The following is a 26,257-nucleotide window of genomic DNA, read 5'->3' as shown; positions in this document are numbered from 1 at the left end:
CAACTGGAGCATTGTTGGAAAATTTAATTTCTTTATTTTGTAACTGTGTTGTCTTTGCAATACTAACTAATAAGGATAGCTAGCAWGGATAAATGCAAAGTGGTCATTTTAAGAAATGCAGCTGTGATTAAAAAAATGGCTTTGTTTTGCAAGAGGTTGGTACTTCTRTGCTTAGTAACTAATAAACTAACTAGACTTTCAAATACATTGCTAATCCAAGAGCTACTTGGATTTGTAGCATTGCTTTTAAAAAACATGAAGGCATTAAATTTCTTCAGGAAACAAAATATGTAGAGGATGTGTTCTTTTTCTCAAAAATGAGTAGTGTTGCTTTTCTTGTAATCGGAACATTATGTCTGCATTGAATGTAATTTGTTCTCTTTTTATGTATGGGTAATTGGTATTTGAAAGTTATGGAGCATAATCTTTCATTTTGGTGAATGGAAAGTGCTGCCTGAAAATGCCTCCTGGATGGGATTTGGGGTCTCTGTGAGATTAACTACTGATAGAACTTAATATAAAATATTATATCTTGACCTAGTATTTTACAACTATTCTTTTTATATTTTAGTAAATGTGGTACAAGGGCTTCACTGCCATGATGCATTAAGATGAGATTACTTTGTAATTGTCTTGCTGGGATTTTTAGTATCTTTTSCTTGTGTGTGTTTCTATTATGGATGGAATTGGAAAGGCAAGCTCTTTTAGTAGCTGTGAGTTGATAAATTGAGTGAAGTGTTGGTGAAAGGACAAATTTCTTTCACTGCAGTATGGGAAGGATACTAGTACTATGTACAAGTCAGATTACCATTTATTCTGTTATTTTCATAAGAAGATGGCRGAGTGATAATAATTCTTGGCATCTTTCCACAATGTGTAGTATTCTGTAGGAAGGTTCTCGTAACATTTGCAGTTTTTGCTTGATTCTTACATATGAAAAATATTAATTTTGACCAAATGTGGTTGTTCAGTCTGTTTTACTGATATGCAGGGCTTTTCCTGTTTGGGTGTAACTGGGGTCTTTAACACATATTTTTTAATAATTGGGTTTTTTTTTTCTTTTTCAGGCCTCTGTATCCAAACAAGATGACATTTATGTATTTGTTCTTCAGACAACTGCAATTGCTCCTTTTGTTTCTCTGGATGTAGGGAATATAAAAGGCAGATTTAGTGATAATGGTTTCCTCATGACTGAAGAGAAGAAAATGGTTGTATTTTATCCTTGGGAACCTACCAGTGTTGAGGAACTAAAAAGTTCACTAATACTGACCTCTCTGCTGGACATTGTCTGAGAATACTTCATTTCTCTCTAGATAAAGAGTGAAACAGAAGGAGAAAAAAAAAAAATAGAAGAATTTGACTTATGTTGAAGTACCATGCACTTTGAGCTGGCTGAAGAACTKTCTGTTCCTGTCATGTGAATTTTAACTGCTGGTTCAATATAAAGATACCAACAACAAAGTTTACATAGAATATATGTGGTGTATTGAAAGCACAGCCATGTTTTTTTCTAGTTTCACTATGCTGTAAGCAGCAAATTATTTTAGGAATAACAGCAAGGTATGCTGGGGGCAAGGGAGAAGGGCAGGGAGTGAAGCCAGGGCTRCCTTCAGTAGGCCACCAAGCCACTCTGTTGCTAAATATTGGGCTTGTCTGTCAGACATGGTTTGAAATGCAGCTGGGATCTTGCTGGGCTTCCACAAGGATCCTCTCTCTGTCCAAGCCAACATGAATTTTCTTGTGAAGCAGAATCAGCACCACAAGAGGTGGCATTTGAACCATCATAAAAGCACCATGTGGGTGATATTTGCTGGTGGTGTGGGGGTCTGGAGCACATCTGGGGGTGCAGCTGTGTGTTCCATTGGAAAACTCAGACTGGGGGTTGATTTCTTGCAGTGATCACAATTTTAATGGGGAGAGATGAGCATATGGGCTGATAGTTTGGTGTTAACCAAAACTGACATACTCCTGAGYGAGAGGATGAACTTAAAAGATGAAAGGGAAATGATAAAGTTTCTTACGAATCCTTTATTAGTCATCAAAACTAATGCAGTTGCATTGGAGGGCTTTTCTGATTCAAAACCTGTCCTAGCTAAAAGACAGAAAAACAGCCTATGGATGTGTATGTGCCAATGTTTGTAGATTCTGTGAAATAAATAGGGTAAATTACAGACATGGATAACAAGAAATGCAGGCATTAACAAAGGAAATTAAAAGCTTTTCTGAAAGGTATCATGGGCCAACAATACCAGAAAAATYCTTCACTTTTTTTTATGTCCTGGAATCAAAGAAGCAATAGAGTTAATAAAAGGTAAGAATGAAAAAATGTGAAGAAAATATGATTAATATCTACTGCTTCAGTGTATTAGGAAAAGGGTAACTTTGTTGATGTCTTTCTCTTACACTGAGGGAGAAATGTCYCTTCCAGAAACATCTAGATAGAAAATGGCACTTAATAGTGTTAAATAAATAAAACTGGAGGAATCACTTGTTTAAAGACCATCAAGAGGCCTATCTGGAGGCCAGTGATATTTGCTCATCTCAGCATATGAATAAAGTTTGAGATAYATAGAAAAGCTGTTGGATTGCTAGAAGCAAAAGCCATGAATTRGGATAACTGTGACCTTGTCTAGCCTGTCACAATTTTTAGGCAAGAAGAAAGAAAGAAATTAKGTGGTAGATGATTAATAAGTGATGAAGTGGCTGTGCAAAAAATGTCTACCAGCACTGTTAGATAGAGCAGCACTTTTTTTTTTTTTCTGTTGCTTTCTGCCATTACCAGACTGACATAGCAAAGTTTGGACAAYTTTTTGAATTACTGCTACTTTTGAAGGTCACAAGCTCCCTAAGGAGTAGGTCCATTCTTTCTCACTGGAAAGCATTAATTCAGCACTAGGTGCCATTATGAAAGATTAGCCATTGCTTAAGCCAGATGCTTGAACTCAAACCAGAATTTGAAGGGGAAGGTTAACTTCCATTATTGTCTTAATATCCTTAATATGTTCTTTTGGTTTCCTGGCSTTGTAGTGTATGTGTATTTATAGAAGCTGTTCTCTCCCTATGCAGCAGTGGCTTTGGTTAACCRTTTCCCCTTGGTGCTTTTGCAGTTGAGTCCTGTGCTATTCTTGGTTCCATTGCTCTGCCTTTGTCTCAGATCAGGGCAGAGATAGGAAGACAGCACTGGTACCCAGCACTCCTATCAGCACATCCATTTTGCCAGGTGAGTGTTGTTGCAGCTTCTGACAGCACCCTGTTGCCAGTTCTGTGTGATGGGGATTTGGCATTCGGAGCAAGGAGGAGCATTTGGTGTCATGGTGCCTGTCCYCAGTGTCATTCCATGATGGGTGGCAGCCACAGAGGGGACTGATCAGTGTTCTTTCAGGGTGCTGCCTTGCATTGTYTTGTTCAAGCCCCTGTGAGCTTTCTTGTGCTGATGGCCTTTGTTTACTTCAGCCCCTCTGGGCTGTTCCCCACTGATGGCAAAAGCTGCAGCCATGCCAAATGCCCTACCAGAACAGAACTTGAAAATGGGTTTGGGAAGAACACTAATGTGTTGTCCTGAATTCATTCTCTGGTTGAGATTTGGCTCTGAATCCATTCTGGGCTTGCAGAGACCATTCTGAGCTTTAGAAGGCACCTGTTTGTATTTTCTGCCACRCAAGGAAGGCTCATTTTGCTCCAGTTTACTGGAGCATGTCCTTGGAAGCTTTTTCAAGTTCTTCTGCAYCTTCTCCAGGAAAGAAGCATGCAAATGTGTYGAAAGTTCCTYGCTAAATAAAGTGTTCATAGTTCTCTGTTAGTTTTTCTTGTTACCTGCTGTTTGCATGCCTTGTGGTCTGGACAGATTTTCTGCCTTAGAGGCACATTTTTTTTCATTACTTTCATTTCTGTAAGTTCCCTTTTGGTTTTGGAGATGCTTAGCAGAAACCATTTCAGTGAGTTGTAGCAGTAGCAGGAGTAGAGGAATGGGAAAATGAGTTTCTTATTTTCAGTATAGGAGAGCTGGGTTTAGAAGCTTGTAAGCCAGCCTCTTATATGATCAAAATCAGTTTTCTTTCTTACCCACCTAGGGAATGAGGAGCTCATTGTTTGCAGTTTTTAGGACAGATTTCAGTCCAAGAGTTGTGTTTACGTAACTCTGCTTTGCAGTCAGCTGTACAAAGTAGAGAAACAAAACCTCCAATATTGTTTAATTAGTGTGGAAACCCAAAACTCATAGAAAAAAAGGCCATCTCTGTAAGAAGTAGAGTCACTAGAGACCTATGAGTAGCTGCTTTGATCATGAGCGTGATGCTGCTCAGTGCATGTGCCTGTGTGTGCTGACTCAGCTGGAATCTGGCAAGTGCCTCAGGTGCAAAGTCTGTCACAAGTGTTTTCCCTTGCAGTGTGTCATGAAGGCCACTGCTCTGCTAGTGCTCTTCTGCACTGACAAGGGTGCATGTGACAAGGGTGACTGGATGGCTGAAAACCCTCTACAACAGCTAGGTTTGAATGAGGCCATGGGGCAACCTCTGCAGGCTTGGAATAACAGCCATACTCCAGCCTGGCTCTAAGTGGGACACCAGGCTGCTTCATAATGCTGAATGGAGAAAATCAGCTCCTTGGTAATTAAYTTGTGCTGTCTTTTGTAACTGTAGGAATCTTTTGAAGCCAGCTAAAGTTTGGACTGCGCCTTTGGCTGTTACTCTAGAATTGCTCTGTTTCAAGAGATGATCATTGAGAAAATCCAGAAGCTGTGGATGATGGGTGAGTATTGACCACTGCACCCTGAGCTAACAGATGAGCACCCAGCATTCCTATCACTTTACTTGGGGCAAGCAAGGACAGTGGCTCTGTTTCCTTAAATGCATGAGAAAAGCATTTTACTTTTCCAGACAAGGAAGAAAGGGCAATTTATACACCACACTACATGTAGGTAAGATTCTTACCCTTCATGCAATCCACAGAATTTTAGAATGCTGCCTGGAACTTACAACTACCACAGTGGTTTCCAAGTTTGTAAATATGTCTCAAGATGATGGCAAGAAACAGCTGTGGCAGCCAATCCAAGATCTGGGACAGTTTAGATTTCTAAAGAATTTATTTTACATCAAATGTAGAGAAGATCTGTAGTGAGCTGTTGTTGAAACTTTTGCTGCATTCCAGAAGTTCCTGATGTTTATTATGATACAGCAGCAAAATAACAGAGCGTGCTCTATTCAACTGCAAGTACAGATGAGGTTTAGAGGTTCCTGTCTATAAGCCAGGTGTAGACAGAAGCTCTCAGGCTGATTCAGCCAATTCCTGGATTCTTGCAGGAGTGTTTGTTCCTTTATTCCATTGCACTTGTGAAAAAAGGAATGGCACTTCCTGTCTTGGCAAGGATGTGTGAGGATAAATCTGTTTTAGAGATGAGCAGGTCTGATGATGAGGTCCATGAACAYTGAACATACCTGTTTCCACTGAGCTTGCTTATGGTAGGCTTTGCAAGTCTGTTTGAGCTTTCCCAGGGTATTTTAAATTAAACATACAGAACCAGCATATACATTTGCCAGTAAGGAGCTGYTTMTGTGTTGAAAAGTTAGTTCTTCGATTGGCAAGTTCARTAGATGTACCAGAAGTAYGTGCTTTGAACAAGTGGTTTTGATTTTTGCTCAGTTTTATTTTTACATCAGCTTTATTGTGATGTGCAAGTTGAAGTTAAATATCATCCAACTCTGCCAAAGACAGAGTAAAAGAAACTGCAAAGCTAATGGCACAGCCACTTTTGCAACTATTATAATGCACCAATCTTATGCTGATAAGTAGAGAACAGACTGCTAATTAGCCAATAGGCAGCTGCCATTTACRTSGAAGACTTAGTATAGGCACTGTTACTAAATAGATAAAAGGGGCTCARCCCAYTAATAAGGGGATCTTTGCTCGTTGCTTATGTCGTGTTTGTCCATCTCTACTGTGACAGCCTGACACAAACACATTTGCTTTAAATGTTTCTGTTAAGACTTGGTGTTGTTTATGATTTCTCTTGCTAAGCCTCCTTCCTCTCTATGTTATCTTCATCCTCATACCTGCAAGGAGCCTGACCTTCTCTCAGGTGCCACCAATGCAAGAATCATTGTCCTGTACATGATGACCACTACTAAAAAGAAYAAGGTCAAGCAGAAAGAGTCAAGTTATGCATTTTCTTCTAACCAAGCTGCTTGCAGTAAGCAGGTTTGCTCTGCCAAATGGAACTACATGAGACACAAATGTTTCCCAGTAGACACTTGTCACTTTTTGTAGTGTGTCCCACACTTGTTGGTGTGCTCTAACTCCTTCTCTTGCCTCGTTCTAACACACTGTGTGGCTTGCCTGCAACATATAAAGATGCAGAAGGTTAWTGCAGGTAGGAAAATTGTCCTGTTATATGACTCAGCTGCAAAAATTTAGCATTCCACTTTTGACTGAGAATACTTTTAAAATTACTTTTCCATCTCCAAACAAAGAGAAAAAAACTAAAAGGATAGAGTCTCTTTTATTAAATATACCAAAACTAGAATCTGCCAGACTGCCTTTTAAAGCACTTCAATACACAGGGCCTAGGGGACCTGCTGTGCATGATCACTAAACTGATGAACAGCTATTTTGCAACATTTGGTCGTGAAGTGCTTTAAGAAAATCCATATCCAGGTCTTCTGGATATATAGGCAGAGCTGATCAGAACTRAAGCTAAAAGGTGTGAATAAACAGCCAGGGTGCCCCAGTGATCTGCAGGATTGTAGAAACCTCAGTARAAATCTCTGCCAGCCTGCTGAGCTGTGCTGGAAATTCTGCAGAAGCAGGTGTGTTTTACTTGGAGAGCAGCTCTGCTAGGGTTCAAAAAGCCCCTCCACCCCTACAATGAGAAAACCTGTGCCAGTTTCTATTACAGCTGCACAAGTATATTAATAAAAAAAATCTATGTCTTAGACACAGCCTATAAGTGGATTATACATACAAGAACTGAAAGAATGGCATTTTTACTATTACTCATATTCTCTGGAAGTCATTAACATTCTCAGTAATGCACCTGGCTATAAAATTAGTTCACATGTTTTTTTCATTACTCAACCATCCCCAAGGTTTATCCTGATTCATTTTCTCAGGAGTGACACCCAGGTTACTGAAGACTGAGCTGAGCCAAGACCACCCTGCTAACTCTCCAACTTTGTGCCACAAAGCTGCCTACAAGTGAGTGACAATGGTACAATGCTGCTCTTTGCTTTTTCATCATGAAATCTGATGCCTGTGCTGTTTAGTTGGGCCAACATCAGTAACAGTACAYTCACCATCTCAGAACTGATGTCAAACAAGAAYAAACACTGCTCATGAGCMCTGTAACTACAGGAGTTTCTAGACRSCCCAAAGGASAAATCAGAGATTTGCTGAGACACTAAATAATTGTTTTCAGTGTAAATGATTCTCTGCTGCCATAATGCTGCAAACTAAAACAAGACTGGGGCTTTAATCCCAAAGCACAAAGCACTGCTGCTCAGCAGTAGCTGATGGTCCTGCTCTCCCATCATAAAAGATAATTTAGCTTTAAGACAGGTGGCTTGCAACCCTTCTTTTATTTTAGTGCTTGGAAATCAGCATGATCTTGTATCAATGCCTAAGTCTTAGATGCTAAATCCTCAATAACTCTACTTGAAAGRTGATGTAAAAATCAGCAAGCACAGACAGGAGAATTAATTTTGGGGTTTTATTATAAAAGTAAAATAAAAATAGGCATTTAAAAAGCACGCTTTTTCAAAAAGGAACAGATATAAAAAAACTATTTACAAGTAGGAAAATGCTGAACTTGAAAAAAATCTTTGAGTAAGAGGCACCCAAGTTAAGCTTAAATACATTATTTGAAATATACAAGATTCTTTCAGGATTCTTTTTGCTCTGAGTTGTCACTGTTGTGATTAAAAGAATGATATTTCTTTGCCAGCTATTTTATGAGCTGTTTTCATGAAACTGTGCTGCAAAAATTATGRAGAGAGCAGCTAGAAACTGTACCCTCTTGATTGCTCTGTGTGCCTAACCTCTTTATTAAGTTGATATGCATTAACAATCATCTCTTTATCATCTGTAAAAGAAAATCCTCACAGACACCGAAAGCTCAGTCAGTCTTTCACAGCGTCCAGTCCCAKGTGTTAATGCAGCAGTGGGAGCCTGGGTTATTGTAAATGGCTTGTAAATGAAGAAAATGAAATGTACTTGAGGAAGGAAGCAATGGCTAGGAGTCACATGCTGGAGGTGCCATTGGTTCAGGTTCAGGTGGGATTCTTCCAGTGCACTTTTGGTTGCAAGTTCACTTCTGTGGGGCCAGGATGACAYTGATGTAATGTGAAATGTCCCACTTGTTGCTGTAACTGCATCTTGCCAATTGAGCATTCTTAGTCAGCTATATAACTGCTGTGCCCTGAACTTTCATGTCCGTAGCCCAGGGCCATTTTGCCAAGTGTTAGTGAGGMCTTGCTGTTCAGAGAGTCTGAGTAAGTGAAACTCAGCTTGCGGAAGGAGGTCTCCACACCGCTGTCACATGTGCTTTCATTGTCTTGAAATCTGCTGTTATAGAGGTCACCTGAGGGACAGAGAAAAGGGAAGCATTATCATTTGTGTGGTTTGAGCAAGGTTGCTTTAAGAAAAACCTAAGGAAAACCAACAAGATTAAAGCTCTTGTATAAGAAAACAAATCTAACATGAGGTATTATAATAGGAAAAACTGTGCTGAATGTTTCCAGGCCACCAAAGCATGTGATCTGATGTACTGCTGGCAGACCAATTTGCATTTGGAGCTTGGATGGGATGAGAAGCCTGGTGCTCTGCTGACATTGCTGCTGTCACTGCACTCCAGTCAGGACTCTGCCTGACTGTGRCAGTCGCAGGACAAAAGGTTCTCTGGTTCTCAGATTCATCCTCACTGCAAGTGTACAGCTCCAGGATGAAGCTCCTAAAACTTTTAATTYGTGTTATTTCAACTTTCAGATTTCTTTTTGAGACAAATACTTGAACAGCTTTAATCTAGAAAGTGAACCCAAAATAGGAAGTCAGCAGCATCCATCACCTGTGCATGATCTCCACAGGAGTGCCTGGCTGCAAGAGGTCAGTATCTGAGCTGAAGGTATGATGTGGGACCAGTGTGACTAAAGCAGTGGTGGCATCTTACAATTCAGCCTTGTTTTTCTAACTAACATCTTAAAATAAACAATGGGATGCACTCCATTCATGTGGCAAAAGAGCAGAGCCCCTCTTACCCTTCAAGATTAATCTGGAGGGGGAATATGTGCACAAACACATTTTTGGGTGGGTGTAAAAGTTTGTTCTGTGACTGACCCAACAGTTTTCTATAGAGAATAAACTGGCAATATCAGACTGGAATGGAATGACTGGTATTTCTTTCTTCTTTCCAGAAATACCTGCAGTATTTTTACACAGGCTGTAAGTTTTAATGTTAGGGCACAGGCAGCACTACTGGTGTTTGAACAGGGAAAAAACAAAGGTTTTTGTTATTAAACATGGCCAGGCAGTGACTGAACAACCTTGATGACAAACTTCTCACCACCTCTCTTTTTCTGTTTGTAGAGTTCCCTGCCCAAAAACATTGTAGGGACCTTCACTGAAGATGCACAGAACCCAACTGGACATAACATGGGTGTCCTCATGTAATGTTACAGTGGCCCTGCTTGAGGTCCTGTGTAACCTAAGTCATCCTCAGTCTACCTGCCTGCAGAACACTGGGCTGTTTTTGGAGTGCTACACAATGTGGAAGGAGAAGTTTAATACCAAAGTCTTACTGAGAAGTTCAGGAGCCCAAACCAATTTTGTTTATCCAGCTATGAGGGGGGGAAAGTCAAAAGCTACACTTGTATATACGTATGAGATAATGTCATGGATGCACTGGGAATGTGCCAGTTATCATTATCAAATGGCAGGTGTCTGCTTTTAGCAAAGGGAGACAGTATAATCAATACTGTGATRCAGGCATGCTGATTCAAATGGTCCATTTTTCCTCTCTTTTCTAGGCCTAGCAAATATCTATGACAAGGTCACGCTGCAGAGAAGTRTTTCTGAAACCAGGTGAAGCAGGTGAAACTGTGTGTGCAATCTTATCAGCTGTCCTAGATGGGGTGGGGAGGGAGAATTGAAGAGAATGTCTTTAATAAAGCTATTCACATTTTGCTGTCAATTTTACCTGTTGCTCCATTTGCAAAGGTGAGTGGTGACGGTGACGGRAGAGCTTCTGCTGTACTGTCCTCCAGGTGGGATGGTCTGCAGGAGATAGACAGTGCTTCCTGAATTGTTTCTATGGCTTCTGTGTGACCCATCTGTCTCAAAGCAGTGATCAGCTCTTGAACTGTACCACCAGAAACCTGAAAGAGAAGACATCAGATGCTCAGCATCATCCAGGCTGGCTAAAACTGCAGGGCTGCACTGTCTTACTGTGCAGGAGGGCCAGGTTCTCCACATGTCTGAATGTTCTATATAACTTGTTACAGCCACATTACCTCATAGTTATCCAGCAGAGTTTTTGATGGGGAAGGGCTCAACCTGAAGGCATTATTAAGGATGCCAAGACCCAGTTTCTGTGCTAGGGTGGACCAGTTTTTGGATGGATCAGGCAATTCTAATAGTTTGTAAAGCTGCATCTTGGAACTCTCATTCAGCTCTCTCAAATGTCCTGGCGAACAGAGAAATACGTTAGTTTATTGTTTATACAAATCACACACTGATAATTTTTAAGCAGAAACGAAGTTAAATTGAAGACTATTTGAGTCTAATCCCATCCTTTACAAATGTATGGCTGTAATACTGAAAATGTACTCCCGGTCTTTGTGACCTCTTAAGGGAATCATGCTCGTTCTGTGAGTGAGGGGGTGGGACAGCACCTCTTCTCCCTTACCAGCTCAGTTACAAGCTATTGCCACTACAGTTTTAGTACTCAGTTACTAGAGGGATATTGTCAAGTCTTTGTAGGTGTTACCTTGTGTCAGTAAGTCCTCCAAAACCTCTGCTGACTCATAGGGTTTTCCATTTAGTATGTCATACACCTAGGAGAACACATTAAAGTCAGTACTTAGCAGAAACGTGGTTAAGTGTCCATTAAGTCTCGGCAATGTTGTGAAAAGGCCTAATATTATCTATAAATCAGTATTTTTTTCCTTTCCCAGCCTCAGTGTGACTAAAGATACTGTAGAAAACCTGTGCTAAACTTGAGGCAGAAATGTTGAGAAATTMATCTCCCTTTACTTTAAGCTGTGTCATCTGGCAACTCTTTTCAAGACACAGAGGAAGTTGTGGCAGTAAATAAATGGCAGTAGCACTGGCTAAGCAAGGAGTTGCAGCCTGTCTGCAACTAGTCACTTAAAACAAAGCCTGGGTTAGATTTTCACCTAGGGCTGGTACTACTCTCCAGCTCCAGATGATTAGAGATGCTGAGTGCTTGTCCTTTAACTCACACCAAACCAAATGCACAATAATCAGCTTAATCACCATTTGGGTAGAACACAGGAGTGCATTTTCCCATCACACATAGGCTGCAATTCTGAAGAACACTCAGCAGAGAAACTCTCCAGTGAGTGGACCTTCAGACACAGGCTGCCTGGCCAGCTGAATACTTTTCCACACTGAAGACTGTAGTGCAACTATTTTAAGAACTGCCTGGTCATTTCTCTTCAGCAGCATTTGTTCAAGGGAGCTGTCTTTCAAAGCTGTTGCATCAGGGGAATTTCATGGCTGAATTAGGTTAATTTTTGATGGCAGACTAGTTGAATTTATTGAAACGATTGTGGATGCAGTGAAAGAAGCTGGCTGAGAGAGCTAACTATTCTTTATAATTAGGAAAAAAAAAAAAAAAGAACAAACCTAAAGAAACAGACCACATACCTCACAGTTGGCTGCCATATCCAGTGGTGTTGTTCCAGGCACAATCCCTTCATCATCATCTTCAYAATCTTTCACATCATCTCGATCAAACAATGGCTCAAAGTTCTCAATGTGAGGATTTGCACCTGAAAAACAAGTGGTGGTGGTGGTGGAGGGGAATCAAAGAAAGGGCTTCAAATTACTTCTTAACAATATTCAAAATGTACATTCTGTGTACCAAATGGCAAATCATTTAGCTACTTCAGGTAAATTATATTTTATATTAAGCCATCAAGTAGCTCTTTTTATCAATTACATTTAAATGCTGTCACATCTCTGTATAACGCTACTCTCCATTATAAAGAGGGGAAAAAATGACAAGCAGAACTTGACAACTGACCTCCAGTCCCATCTTGGTTCACACAGCACAGCCTGTGTGTAATGAAATGATGGTGTGTTGGTGCTATTTAGAGTGTCAGAGAAAGTGGGGGTATTTTTAAAAGACCAAGCAGACAGCCTCAGCAATGGGAGGCTTGGGTTTCTGTTTCCAAGGAGGAAAATCAGGTTTAAACAGAAGTGACAAAATGTTCCAATAAATACTCAAACCTAATTCTTCCTAAGTGACAGGAAATAGGACACACTAACAAGCTCATGCTTGAGTGATGGGAGTTTCTTATTTGTTCCAAACCAGTCCAACACTTATCCCAGATACATAAAAAGGTCTCCAGTTCTTCAGCTAAAAAAAGCTACAAAAGATACTAAAAAAACTTCCCAGTGCTGAAGAGATTTTTTTTTGACCAACATAATTTGCCTTTTTAGCCATTAGATGGTGCTGAAGAGAGGTTAATGTAGCTCCTCAGAGCAGGTCTTTCTGAAGAAATTTAGATTGTCATGCTTTTAGCATCTGACTTCCTCCACCCATTAAACAAGTTCACTGGCWCATTGTTTTTTGCTTGCAGCCTTCTAACTTGAATTGTCAAAGAAAGAAAACTTGTGAAACAAAACTCTCCCTCCAAGATCTATTTCCATACCTGCTGCTTTGAGAACTGCTGCCAATTTTGTCGAGCCTCTTCCAGCTGCTATGTGAAGTGGAGTTGACCCATCGTATGTAGTGCTGTCCACATCTGCATCACCCTAAGTTTTTATTGAAAGRCAAAAAGAAAAGAAATCTGTACAATGCAGCTGCAGAGGCTCATGTMAGCATAAACACTGCTACTGTGCAAGTAAGCACCATTCCATGCCTGGTTGCATAAAAACTCTAATTGTTGCCTGTAAAGAAGGAATTAGAAAGTGACTACAACTGTCTGCATGCAGTGTTAGAGCAGGAGGCACAGTGTACATATCCAAATATGTCCTGTAGATAAAAACCACTTTGCATCCCCTGTGAAAGTTCTTTGGAGTYTGAGTGGTGTGCACAGAATCCTGCCTTCCTGCTACTCATCAGAACAGCCAGGCTGATGGCACATCCATGCATGRACACAAAGGAAAGCTACTGCAGCCAGCTGAGGTGTGTAGAATTAAGGATACCACAATCCAGGTGTTAGAGATGAGACAAGTGTTTAGAGATCACACAACATCTCTGTGCACATCACCATGCATGTTCTACTTCACACAGAAAAAGGGATGAACTTGTTCTTGAGTAACTTTAATGCATGCCAGGATTGCTCAGTGCAAATTAAATATGGCATATGCAGTCAAGTCAGAGTCATTAACTCTGAATTCCTCAACGTGGGCATAAGCTCCATCAGCAGTGCTGAATGAAACAGTGAGTAWCATTACCAATAATTAACATTACCATTACACCCATTCAAGTAATYGAGTCAATAAACTGGAACCTCACCMCTTACTTCTGTTTTTCTGAAGGATTGTCAACAGCTTTTAAATATACAATTGAAAAGATCTGGGAGAAAAATTCTGCCCTTACCTCAAGCAAAAGGCAGCCTGCCAAAGGGATGTTCTCTTGTTCAACAGCCAAATGCAATGCAGTTCGTCCAGATTTTTGTTCCTGAGCGTTGACATTAACTCTAGCAGCAATCAGCTGTTTCAAGCAGGACATGCTATTTGCTGTCACCACCATGTGAATTGCACTGAGACCTACACAAAACAAAACCCATTCATGTTTGAAAAATTCAGGAATGTCAAGAGTAGTGAGTTTTGAAGTGAGAGAACTGTAAAATGAGTTGGTTACTGTCGTTTCCTGAGCACAAGTAACATACTTTGCCTGCTTAGAGACTAAAAGATAAACAGAATCATATAATTGTTTCGGTTGGAAAGGACCTCAAAAATTATCTAGTTCCATCCCACTCCTGCTGTGGACAGGGACACATCCCACMAGATGAAAGCTGCTGAAAGCCCCATCCGACCTGGCCTTGAACCTACTTTCAGGAATGGGGCGTTCACAGTTTCTCTGGGCAACCTGTTCCAATGTCTCCTCACCCTCACAGTTCCATCCTCACAGTGAGGCATTTCTTCCTTATATTTTGATTGAAACCCACTCTGTCARTTTAAAGCCATTCTCCCATCTCCTATCCTTACATGTCCTCATAAAACACCTCTCTCCAGTAGGCCCCCTTTAGGTACTGCAAGGTTCTTGTAAAGTCTCCCTGGAGCCTTTTCTTCTCCAGGCTGAACAGTCCCAGCTCTCCCARCCYGCCTGCACAGGAGAGTGTTACAGCCCTATGAGCATCTCCATGGCCTCCTCTGGTCCTGCTCCAACAAGCCCATTTCTCTCTTATTTATGCTGAGGCCCCCAGACCCTAAGGGAATACTCCAGGTGATGGCTCAGGATGAAGATAATGGTGTTAATAAATGAATTCTTTGTTTAAATTGAATTTGGCAAGTCAAAACCGTGCAAGAAAAAAAAAATCAGATTACAAGGTTGAACAGAAGGCAGGAACTATAGAACTCAGCTACAGCATCTCTGCCTCAAGAGAGTAGCCTTAAAAAGCAAATCTGCATCTTGGTACTAAACAAGTAGGGACCCCACACTGGCCCCATGTGCTACTGAACAATCTTTGAGAAAATGGTCTGGGGAGTAACTGGTATATTTTAGTATCATCCTCCTGTAAGGTCACAGTGACCTGACACCTCAAGAATACCTGCACCAGAAAGCTAACAATAAAGCCTTTTATTTAAAAGCCAACCAACCAAAAGCCAACCAAACAAAAAATCCTGTCTCTCTGAGAAACTGAATGCAGTTTTTTGAATCCATAATGATAATTTTAGGTCACAATTTTACAATCTGTTAGGAGCAGAAGTATTAAATTTAAGTCCCCCTGTGYACTGAGAAATGGGAGAATTGTCTCTTTGTGGTTATTTTTTCCCTGGCTCTAATTCAGAATGGTCACAAAGTACCAGATACGAAACTCAACACTAATCCAGAAACTATTTTTAAAGGGATTTCATTCACTAAACAGGAGGGAACATATTCTTCTGGGGGAAATTTTTCCTAAAATCAATGGTGGCATTAAGGAACAAGATGAACAAACTAAGGACATCATGCAAAACGGGGAAAGATGCTGTTTTCAAGGTCTTTATCTACCCGTGTAGAAACACAGTGTTGGCAGGAGTTGAGGTGTGTTTGTCTAGTAGGTAAGTGTAAAATACASCCATTATCTTTTCATACCTTCACCRTTGGGGAGGTTGACCATYGGAGCTACCTTCTCATGCCTGAGGAGTAGACTCAAAATTTTGTCATCTCCTTCAGCAGCAGCCAAATGTAAGACAGAATTGCCATGGCGATCCAGAAGGCTGACATCTGCTCCAGCCTTCAGCAAGTCTTCTACCACCTTTGCCTGTTTTGTGATTACTGCCAGGTGCAGGGGGGTCTGCAATGACAGAAGAAAGCCATGAGTAGATAAGCAAGAGCTACATCACTTTTACACAAATCTCTGAAATGCATAAAAAAGCTCCTGGYGTGAGAAGATGTTACACCACTCCAAAGCCAGCACAAACTAAAAGCTTGCATATGTGTACATTATTTTCTACTGAATACCACAAATAGGGTTTCTACTTACTGGAAATAAAAGCTGCCTTGCCAATGTCAGCAGTTGGACTTTGGGAGGAACAAAGATGTTGCCTACTCTRTAAGCCAGGGCACTGACCTGGCTATTTGAGCATTGCAGTGCAAGGGACTCGGGAAATGAGATAATCCCTGCACCCCCCACACACTGTAACCCTGCTTCCAGCTGCCCCATGGCCAMGTTCATGCCATGGTGGGAGCACACACGCTTTCCAGGCCCTGCCTTTAGCACTTTGCCACGCTCTCCTTTTACTCCTGGATCAGAGGTTTGCAGCCATGGGCATAGGAGTTCCTTATCCCTCAAAACAGCTGCAGTTCTGTGCACTTGTCAAACTGCAGAACAACTGTGCATTTATGCAGTGTATGTTGAACTAGCTGATCCCATTTGCACATTCACCATTTTTTGTGCACTTGCAGCACTGAGCAGCTCTCAGGCCAAGAGGATTTGGGACCTTGTTAAGGTTGTTGCATACTGCATTCTTGTCAGTCTTGCCTCTGAGCAGCATCACACTGAACATACTCAGAAATGCATGTATTTAAACTGTAACTATTCTAGTAAGGTCTGAGAAATCGTATTTCTAATACTAAAATAATTAAAGAATTCATCCAGAGACTAGAGTCTAGAGACTCCATCTCTAGATCATTATATTAACAGAGGACTTAAAAAAAGACCAATTCTAGCCCTGCACAGTAAGGTTATGTTTGTCAATACATTTGCCAACACACTGGAAATTAATTATTGCATCTATATGTCAGCTTTCAGAATATCTGTAGAGAAGGAAAATTCTAGCCCAAGCCTACATTATCTCCCATCATTGTAGAGGTTCTGGTAGTCAGGGTTTTATTTCCTGTATGGAGCACAACTTTGCTTCCTGTTTCTGTTAAACACAGGGCACAGAATTCAATTCAGAATCTTCTGCTCTTCAAACTTGCTTTATATGACCATAAAAATGGAATGTGAAGGAAGACAAGTCAAACCTTCTGGGACTAGTACAGAATTAAAACCTGCCTTTACTGGTCACAGCAAAACGRCAAGGGGATTGGCATTTCTCAGTTAGAGATGAAAGGGAAATTTTGGTGCACATGTGATGGGCACAAATACCATCTGGGCTGCAGGAAGGGCATAGGTTATTATGGCTTCCATATGTGCCTACAGATAACTGATGATGCAGGAACTGACTCATGATTCCAACTTAACCAGTGTCAGAAAGGTCAGAAGAGCCCAGAGTTGGCACACTGTGATCCACGCCTCTGGTTTAGTAACAGCAAAGCCAAATACTGAAGACATGAACTGAAGATTTTACTCTTTTTAGCCTTTTAGTTCCACAGTTAACCCACAGAGACACTTCTGGCAACATTAAGAAGACTTACAGACTGAATCAGTAAAAACATGTTCTCTTTCCTCCACCACCTTCCAATATCTCCTTGTTTCTGAACTTGTTTGTATCAGTCTGATCTCTTCCCCACAGACAGCACGTTGGGCAATTTCTTTTTTACTGGCAGAACAATCAGCAACATTTCCACCCCCACAACTGACCTGATAGAGGTCATTTCTCATGTTAATGATTTCGTTGTAATTCAAATCRGGCATCACATCCAAGAGGTTTCTCACCAGCTCGGTATGAAGGTGGATAATTGCTAAATGAAGGACACTGAAACAACAGAAAACAGATTAACACAATACACATTTCAATATTTATTGCAAACATTTTAAGGCTTTACTGTAGATCTGACTGCCTTCTGATATAAAMACTTCACTATTAGAGTCAATGATTCCAGCACTTCTTACTAACACCTAAAATTAATCACAATATTAAGAAAAGCAGGTCAGAAGGTAACTCTTTAACCCTTCAATCACAAGAACAAACTCAGTATGGCTTTTGCTGGCCCTCAGCATAACTTTACTAGTAGGCTAATATACAAAATGTGTAGCACAAAACAATTGTTTCAGAAATCCTCAGATTTTCTGCTGGTTTGGGGTTTTTTTCATATTTTGAATTATGCAGCAGATAAACACTTTGTACTGTCAAAACCTTCCTTTAGAATCTCCATGGGACTCTCTGCCACCAAAGCAGATTTTCCCTCGGGGGTTTCCCCAGATCTGTGGGTTTTTCTTTATTTCATTTTCAAACAGAAAAATGACTCAGGACTCAGGTCCGGTGGCTAACAACCACAGGATTTGCTGCAGTGACCAGAGTCATCATGCCAAAAAACCACCTGTTTTGGGACATGAGTGGCTGCAAGACATTTCACTTGCACTGGGTTAATGCAATGTGCTCCTCTCCAGAGGCAGGTCCCTCAACACCAGCCTGAGTGGCACCAGGAAAAATGCAGGTTGTGAATCCCATCACCCCTGTCTCACAGAGTTCTGTTTGCCTTTTTCCCTTGAGACTTCATTTGAAAACCATGCCCTTTGTTTTGGAACATATCCTGCCAAGCTCTTCCTTAGCAGATGCTGGCCAACTTCTAGACTCATCTCTTTAGCAAGTTGCTGCTGACACACAAAATCAACATRGGACATGTGGTGTGTCTGTTATGGCACTCCAGAAATACCTGAGTAGTCTCAGATCTACACTTTTGTCAGAAAARTTAAAAGAAGTTCTGTACCATTGAGGGCAAGGAGTCATCTTGAAACTGAGACTGAGAGCACTTAAAACTAGAAGATATTTTAAAAAAGGAAAAGATAATTTACAAATCAAACTCATCCTCGAAGGGCATTTTTTATTGATTCTATATACTGACATTGGCAGTACCATGGCACCTTCCCTCCTTCAGCTCTCCTGTGCTGTTCAAACAATCCCACCATTACTGGAAGAGAGCTGTTCATCTGCTCTCTGAYAGATGCTTCTTATTATGCTCTGTATCACACTGACATTTTATTTCCAAATCTCACTTCAGAAACACATTTGTTCTTCTACTCCTTTTAGTTCTCTTTTCAGCAGCAAATATTTTAATTTTATTTCACTATTATATGTGATGCTGCTGACTAGACCATGAAAGGTCAGTCAGTTCCATTTCTTAAACATTCCTACATGAAAAAATGCCTTTGAGCACTGCTGTAGAGCCATCAGTTTCTATAGAGCAGTGGTACTGGTATAAATGCARTCACAGCCAGAATTACTGAGTGTCCACTGTAAATGTACTCTCATCACAGATTGCTGGGTTCTGTCTCAAAGCCGTAAATTGTTCACAACAATTTTTAAAGGCTTTCTAGTTGCCATGTAATTGTAATGATTAAAGTGGAAATCAGGGCAATTTATTAACTAATTTTGACCTTTTTCTTCTCCCCCAAAAGAGAGCTGGAAGATGATCACCAAAACTTTGCTTTGTTAAAAAATGGTGAAGTAATACAGATGCATGACATGCTCACAGAACAAATCCATCTCAGCAGAAAGGCAATGTGAACTTTAGCCTCACATACTTGCAGGCACTTCTTGATTCAGCAAGAAATCAACTATTTACCATCATTCTAAAATGTGTTTTAACTTAGTTAAAATGCCCTGCAAGTCTAAATCTGAAGAGCACCTTATTGATATTTAAATGCAGGTCCTACTTGCTCAATACTCCTCTAACACCTCCCCTCTTTATTTTTAAACACACAAGCTGTACTCTCCATAGTGCTTGCAGCTTTTGTTGCTAGCTCCCACCTTGTTCCCATTCCTGCTTATCTCAAACCAGACATTAGGTTTCCAATTGGAAAGCAAAGCTAGTAAAGTAGCTCTCTCTGATTGTGCAGTCCTTTATCTGTAATCTGAGGCCTATTTTCACTGAAAACTGAGCAAAAGCAGTAACCTCTCACAGAGTGAGTGAACAGTGGGATACAGGTCTCTGTCACTTGAATTTTTCCTTCTAGCTGGACCCTTTGAGGCTTATATGGCTTCTACTTTACAAAACACTACAATTTAACAAAATGTAGATAACTACACAGGGCCTGACAGCTAAAAAGCGAGGATGTGACATTGTCAGTTGCTTATTCAAGAGATTATTCCTTGCATGTGCTGAATTTARTTTTAAATCACTAGTTCTTCACAGTACTTCACTCTTAGTTCCACAGAATCTGCATGGCTATAGAGGAACAAAGTGGATTTCCATTCCAGCTCACATTACTGAAGGACTGATATGCAAATATTAGCAGCCAACTCTGCCACAAACATCTGTGCAACCCCTTGGAAGACAACAGCACAGTACAGATATAAGCAAGGGCAAAATAATGTCCTTTGGGAAAACTTGGTGTCAATGGGAGAAATGCAGTATGGACCCTCCAGATGTTTCCATATCTCCTGCTGAATCTCTTACTTGAAGCACCCCATGAAGACTTAAGGACTTGCATGGAATAAAAAGCAGGGCAGTCTCCTTCAACACCAAGCTGAGGATCCCCATCCTCTGTGTATCATGATGCAAGCACAGCAATGCATGCTCAGTCAAGATTTTCAGTAAAAAAGGGCAAACAAATCCAAACTCACAACATGCTCAACATACCCCCAACGACCAGATCACTTTCTGACAGGCACTGGATCAATGAACTTTATGACTTCTTTGCAAAAGAAAAAGGATGTCTAAATCGCAGCTGTACCTCTCCCAAACAGCACAAAGGAGAATGGTATTTGTTTGATTAGAGCAGTGGTGCCATATAATTGGCAGCTGCAAGGGACACAACAAACTGACTACACCATTCTGCCCTCAAACCCATCAGTTTCAAGCCAGTGAGTGCAGTGGGGTGAACTCACTTGTCTCCATTATCATCCTGGACAGCGGTGAGATGGCGCTGAGCTGCCAACAGCATCTTCACATCTCCAGTTACAGCATAATCAAAGAGAGCATTGCAGTGACGCTTGGCAAGCTGCAAGGCCTTCTCCAGGAACAGAGCATCTGCAACACAAAGTTTTGTCCTTGTCAGCTTGCTTATCTTCCTTGGAATACCACCTACTTTTTACAGGCATTTGTGCTGTCACAGAAATACAGAGTGCAGAGCACCAAGCATTATCCACTGCTTCACTGAGATGGTTGCTCATTACTTCTGAGAGATAAGGACACAGGGAACGAATGCATTGGAAGAAAAATTAGGTGCAGGCTGAGCATTCAGGCAGCAGGAACCCGGGGAACAGTCAAATCTGGAAGCTCCCTCTGGTTTGACTGGCACTGAATTAATAGCATTGATGTGCAGTTCTGTGTAATGAGACAAAAGGAGCAGAACTTGGATCTGGAACTTGCAATTCCAAGTAGTTTTGCCTTGAGAAAGGTGAGGCGCAGGAAGTCTAAGTGACCTGTCAAATATGACAGAGAAGCTCCTTGGAAAGCTGTGGAATAAATGTGGGACTTGGCACTCCTTCTCCAACTCAAATMATGCAGTATAGCCTGCTTTACAGCAGCAGCACAGAGTCTGTTCTGTTTAAAATATTTCAATTTTTACAATGCTTGGTATTTGTATCCTGATTTTAGAATTATAAAATGTACAGCCATTGAGATTTCAAAAAGCAGAAGTTGTCATGGTGGGGAGGCAAAAGGGAGAAAGGGGAAAAAAGGAACTTATCTGCAGAAAAAAAGTAACTCTAGCAGCTCTGCCAATACTTTTGTGGTTCTGCATCAGCAAGAAACTAGAGAAAATGAAACAGATGAACTCTGAAACTACAGTGTCACTCTGTGACGTAGTATCATCTGAAACCAGCCTGTATTTTGAACAGTTTCATGTTTCTATAAAACCTTTTAAGGCTAGGAATTACTAAGAGCAAAGAAGTACAGCAGTCTGTGTTGTTTAAATCACACATGGGGAGACAATACCCAAGAACTCCAGCTACACAAAACCAGGCATTTAGACTGGGTCAGAAGCACCAAAACAAAAACACCACTTCTGTAAGGCAAAGACTTACTCAGCTATCCACAAAGTTTATTCCTCTGGCCAATATATCCCTGTGGCTGCTCTACTGTATGTCTGGGCTGATAGATTTGTGTTTGCTATTTACCTCTTAACACTAAATATGTTACATTCAGGATACATATTCGGGGGAAGGGTGTTAAGCAGTTCAGTCTTTTCTCATTATACACATTTCCAAAGACCCAAGAAGTGGATGTTGAAACTCCCTGGTTTTCCATATCAAACACACAGGAAAGATATCTTTTAAAATATTACATGCATCTTTTAGTCTACTACCCAAAGGATCTAGCCTGCAGTTGCTATTTTATGGAGCCTGTTCTTCTGCACAAAATCTTTGTATAATTTGGAGCTAGAAATTACCTCCTTTCATGCCATTACAGTAGAYAGAAAAAGGAACTGTYCACATCATGCTTACAATRYTCATTGCTTGGAAAACAGGTAAACAATTCAGACCCCTCCTTCACYACAGGTAAATGGACATTATTATTTCTTCAATTAGCACAAGATTTTGTTCTCTGAACCAGTCACGGGATGTATTACAACCAAAATTGCAACAGCAGGTTGCTTCAGCTTTTCTCAGGAGCACCATCTGTTCTCAGATCACAAGSAGCTACACCTTGGAGGTTTTTACAGCTCAGCCCATCTCCTGTGCCACCTGGATTCCCAAGCCACAGTGCTGGTAAATAGCAAGTGTCAGACAGGGCTGACACACACAAGGGTATGTGCCCTCTCCCTGATCCAGGGAACAAATAAAGTGGTCTACATTATGTTGCACTTGGTAAAAGACATAACCAAAAAATTCCTTCTTGCTCAGCTCTTACCACTATCATGTCTCTAGTCCAACTACTGTGTTTTTTTMATTTTATGATAAGCATGATTACTCAAACACTTTTTTAAAGTGTCCATGAACTGTTCTCAAAAAGCAATCCAGGGAATGCATGTCTTGCTGTCTGGGAAAGGGTGATGTAGTCTTTGTGTATTTTAGAMCTCTGCTACTAAACCAGTTCTATTGACTACCCTTGCCTTCCTCCTTTTGTTTGATGCATAGCACTTCTCTATCCAACACTCTGTATTTGCCAAATGGAAACAGGCACCTTTACATTTTAAATTTAAACCTAAAGTGCTACTTTGYACACAATTTGACAGTGTTGTGGGGAAGGACTACTGCCCCAGTCATACCATCCACTAACTCAACCACTAACATCTCTCAAATATCAAAAGCTGAGCTGTATTCCATATGCCTTCACTGCTTGCAGCATTCCTTCCTCTCCCAAGWTCATTGAAAGGCAGTGTTAAACATGCCCAGCAGGCAAAGCTGTCTCATCTCCYTGCATGACAAGCAGAAGCTCCAGTGCCCAGTGGCAGTACACAGGGGGAAGATTATCTACAGAACTAGGTATGGGGAGGGACCTGAGATTTGCRTGAATGGAATCCCTCCCATTTCCTTCAAGGAGGCATTACCATGTGCTGAAAACAGCAAGCAGACAGTTTGGGAGTTTCCAGACCAGCTTTGCCCTTAGTGCAGTTCAATCTACCGTAAATACATTTATTTGTTCACTTACCCTGCCACCTGCAATCTGCTTTGCTTACTTCGGTTTTACAGGAAAAAGCAGAATCCTTCTCACTAACAGCAGACGTTCTGCACTCCGTTCTCTCCACAGTTTCCACCTTCACATCGTGTTTCGTGTCCTGTTTGTCATCTTGTTTATCAGAGTTCTTCCTGTCTTGTTCAGCTGTGCTATCTGATAGACCTTCTAACAAAAGTTAGAATCATTAGTGTCCAGTACTGTTGCTATTTTTAATGCAAGTGATAAAACACTAGACAAAACCTAACCCTGAAAAGTCAATACAAAAATTTACTTCAACATAACATTTATCACTAACGAACCATAATATTTTAGATGCCAACACACATGGACAGACATAGTGATGCAACTTGCTGTAAAGTGTTAATTTTGTTACAGCCTCTACTTTAAAAATCAACTTCAATATATTACAACAGATTTACCTCTCCTTTTATGGTACAAGAATATAAGTCTGAAGTATTTACATGAAATCTAGCAGAATTACTCAGATACTTTTTTTTTTTTCCTAATAGCAAAATCATCTCTGAGACTCTGGAAATATCTACAGAGTTTTCAACACATACATCTGAAATAATTTCTATTTTAGGAAGCCAAGAATGTCCTTATTATTAACTTAATCTTTTCCATTGATTTCTCTGGGCTACTGAGTAGTACCTGACTGTGGCAACAAAGGAACATACATTTTCCATGGTCTAGTCCTCGGGTCACATRTGATCAGCACATTCAAGCAAGCAAAAGGCTGCTGCTTGAAACAATACATTGAATACAGAAGCACATGGAGGGGTTTTGGTGACTGCTTCTCAGGACTGCACAGTAAAAAGGAACTACACTTGGAGAGGAAAAAAGAGAAGCAGGGCAGTATAACCTAYACAAATCCCTCTGCTGCCAGAGGCTTGAGAAGAGGCTGATTCCAGAGGAAAAAAATTGCCCTCCCCCGCTTAACTAGACCTGCCTGACACTGGCTCATGCTATAGAAAAAAAATACAAGTCTAACTTAATTCACTGTTGRAAGAAAGATACTTTTGATGTTACCATGTTTCATGCCAGCATTGGACTTCGTTGTGCCAGGGTGGAAATGCATGCCTCCAAAAGCAGAGTATCCATATGAAGGAAAACTGAACCCTAAAGAAAGGAAAAAGTTTAAGAATTAATAGAATTAATGAAGTAATGAGAATATTATCTAGAASAACACTGAACCTAAAGAAGTGAGTTTGTGTTTTCTGCATACCTTATGCTTTATTCCATCCAATTACAATAAATTTTATAGGCTCAGGGTGAGCTCTTCCCTACCCCTTCAAAAATCCAAAGAAATTCTAGATGGTTGGCTAGTGACATTCTCTATCCAATATCCGTAAGACCACATGCAGTATCACTCTGGCTTTCCTCTAAAACTCAACTGAGACACCACAAACTGCCTTGTGCTTTTGAATCTTTGTGATTACAACAGATTTGTACTCTGGTGTTATGCTATGGATGTGCTGTCAGCAACACATGTAGCAATTTGAAAACTGCTGCTCTATTCCCTGCTCTAAAATAATGTTGTGGTTCAGGTGATATTTGCTGACCTGTAGGTTTTTAATGCTCTGCTGCAAGAACCAAATCAATGCTTTTATAATCCTGAATATCAGATATACTCTGACCTCAATAGATAGACCACAGTAGAAAACTGACTAACTAATATCTCCAATTTTTAATAGTTCTTTGCACTAACAGGGTTMATTTGCCAAATCCCACTCATGGTCCAAGAAGTAATTCAGAACCTCTTTAATTTTAGGCACCCAAAATGGTAGTCAGCTGAATTGTCTCACAAAATTCAGTGCCTCCAAGACCCTAGGAAGCCATAAAGCTTCCAAAGTGGGAATGGAAGGGGAATGATGAATGTTTAGAATAAGGAGATGCTTAACTGAAATGAGCAACACTAGAATAAAGGCAACAAAGTCTGCTCAGGAGGAGACAAAATCCTCTTCACATTTTAAAAATCAGAATAAACATCTGTCCTGCTCTCAAAGTAGAACCCTCTTCCCTCTTTGGCCAAAACTGCTGCCTTACCTGAGCCAGCTCCGCCACCTGCCCCTCCATACATGCCACCACCTCCAGTGCCACTGTCTCCACCATAGCCATCAGAGAAGTTTGGCATGAGCTTCTGTCGTTTCCTTTGCACTTCTTCTTTATCTGGGATAGAAGGAACAGAGAGAACAGGGAGTCAGTCCTACTGGTGGCCAGGCACAGCATGGGATTGTATACAGAGGGCATTACTACAGTTCCTAGTTTATAAAGGAAAATGCTACAAACAGCAGAAAATCTTTTTATGTACTGCAGCAGTGAGAATTGCTCTGAGAAACGAGCCAGTGCCAAGTCCCCAGTCAGACCAGCAGCATTTCTCAGGCCTGGTGCAGTCTCCTCATTTGTGTCATTGCCTCATGCTCAGACTGCACGGACTCATGTGGAGATGTCTTGGGGGGCTCAGAGCTTCTTTCAAAAGCATTTTAAGTGCTTAGAGCTCTAGATCAGTGGTTCCAAAATTCTTCAATGTCTAAGCCAAGTTATAAATCAGCACAAATGCTCCAAACCACAAATTTGTTCAAGAAAATTTACCTTTGMAGACTACAAGCACAGGCTCTTCTTCTGAAGCAAATCTGCTTCAGAAAGGGAGCCTTATCAAAGGATCACAAGGCACTTCGAGTTTCAACAGTGCAGACTACTTACGCTGCCCTTTGAACTTTTGTTTAAGGGATGGCAAGAAATGGTGAAAACCATGCTTGCTTGAAATTAATTACTTAAAATATTGTAACAGCCACTAGAACAAAGACAACTTATTTTCAGGCAAGAACATATTACTGTCTAACCATGCTGAGTAGCAGTCGAAAAAAGGAGCCTAAATGTATTTCATAGAGTAAGCACAAAATAAGACTTAGCACACCTTGGAAA

At 40.7% G+C, this 26,257-nt stretch overlaps 2 protein-coding genes across 8 annotated transcripts in view; one reads left to right on the top strand and one right to left on the bottom strand.

Moving 5' to 3' along the window:
• The window catches only part of MANBA (mannosidase beta), a 53,568-nt gene extending 43,482 nt beyond the window's left edge, over positions 1-10,086 (top strand). The window contains exons 17-22 of one of the 7 annotated variants that reach the window (XM_057384131.1): positions 1,068-1,796; positions 3,108-3,220; positions 4,638-4,746; positions 7,104-7,188; positions 8,974-9,090; positions 10,011-10,086. In XM_057384131.1, coding sequence (XP_057240114.1) covers positions 1,068-1,292 — 225 coding nt within the window. In that variant the 3' untranslated portion in view covers positions 1,293-1,796; positions 3,108-3,220; positions 4,638-4,746; ... (1 more) ...; positions 8,974-9,090; positions 10,011-10,086. Of the gene's footprint in view, positions 1-1,067; positions 3,221-4,637; positions 4,747-6,054; positions 6,193-7,103; positions 7,189-8,973; positions 9,110-9,570 lie in introns of all 7 variants that reach the window. The other 6 variants (XM_057384127.1, XM_057384129.1, XM_057384126.1 and 3 more) reach the window with 6 other exon arrangements.
• The window catches only part of NFKB1 (nuclear factor kappa B subunit 1), a 56,868-nt gene continuing 38,266 nt past the window's right edge, over positions 7,656-26,257 (bottom strand). The window contains exons 12-24 of the mRNA XM_057384134.1: positions 25,379-25,501; positions 24,362-24,451; positions 23,306-23,497; positions 20,599-20,740; positions 17,409-17,523; positions 15,476-15,677; positions 13,775-13,944; positions 12,882-12,984; positions 11,872-11,996; positions 10,970-11,036; positions 10,494-10,666; positions 10,181-10,358; positions 7,656-8,569 (exon numbers count right to left, since the gene is read on the bottom strand). Of these exons, the coding sequence (XP_057240117.1) occupies positions 8,382-8,569; positions 10,181-10,358; positions 10,494-10,666; positions 10,970-11,036; positions 11,872-11,996; positions 12,882-12,984; positions 13,775-13,944; positions 15,476-15,677; positions 17,409-17,523; positions 20,599-20,740; positions 23,306-23,497; positions 24,362-24,451; positions 25,379-25,501 (1,868 nt within the window). The 3' untranslated portion in view covers positions 7,656-8,381. The remainder of the gene's footprint in view (positions 8,570-10,180; positions 10,359-10,493; positions 10,667-10,969; positions 11,037-11,871; positions 11,997-12,881; positions 12,985-13,774; positions 13,945-15,475; positions 15,678-17,408; positions 17,524-20,598; positions 20,741-23,305; positions 23,498-24,361; positions 24,452-25,378; positions 25,502-26,257) is intronic.

Source organism: Malurus melanocephalus, unplaced genomic scaffold, assembly GCF_030028575.1.
Source record: "Malurus melanocephalus ecotype Western Australia unplaced genomic scaffold, MMel_1.1 scaffold_688, whole genome shotgun sequence".
Classification (NCBI taxonomy): domain Eukaryota; kingdom Metazoa; phylum Chordata; class Aves; order Passeriformes; family Maluridae; genus Malurus; species Malurus melanocephalus.
The sequence above is the reverse complement of the archived record's forward strand: the minus strand, read 5'-3'. Positions and strand labels throughout refer to the sequence as shown.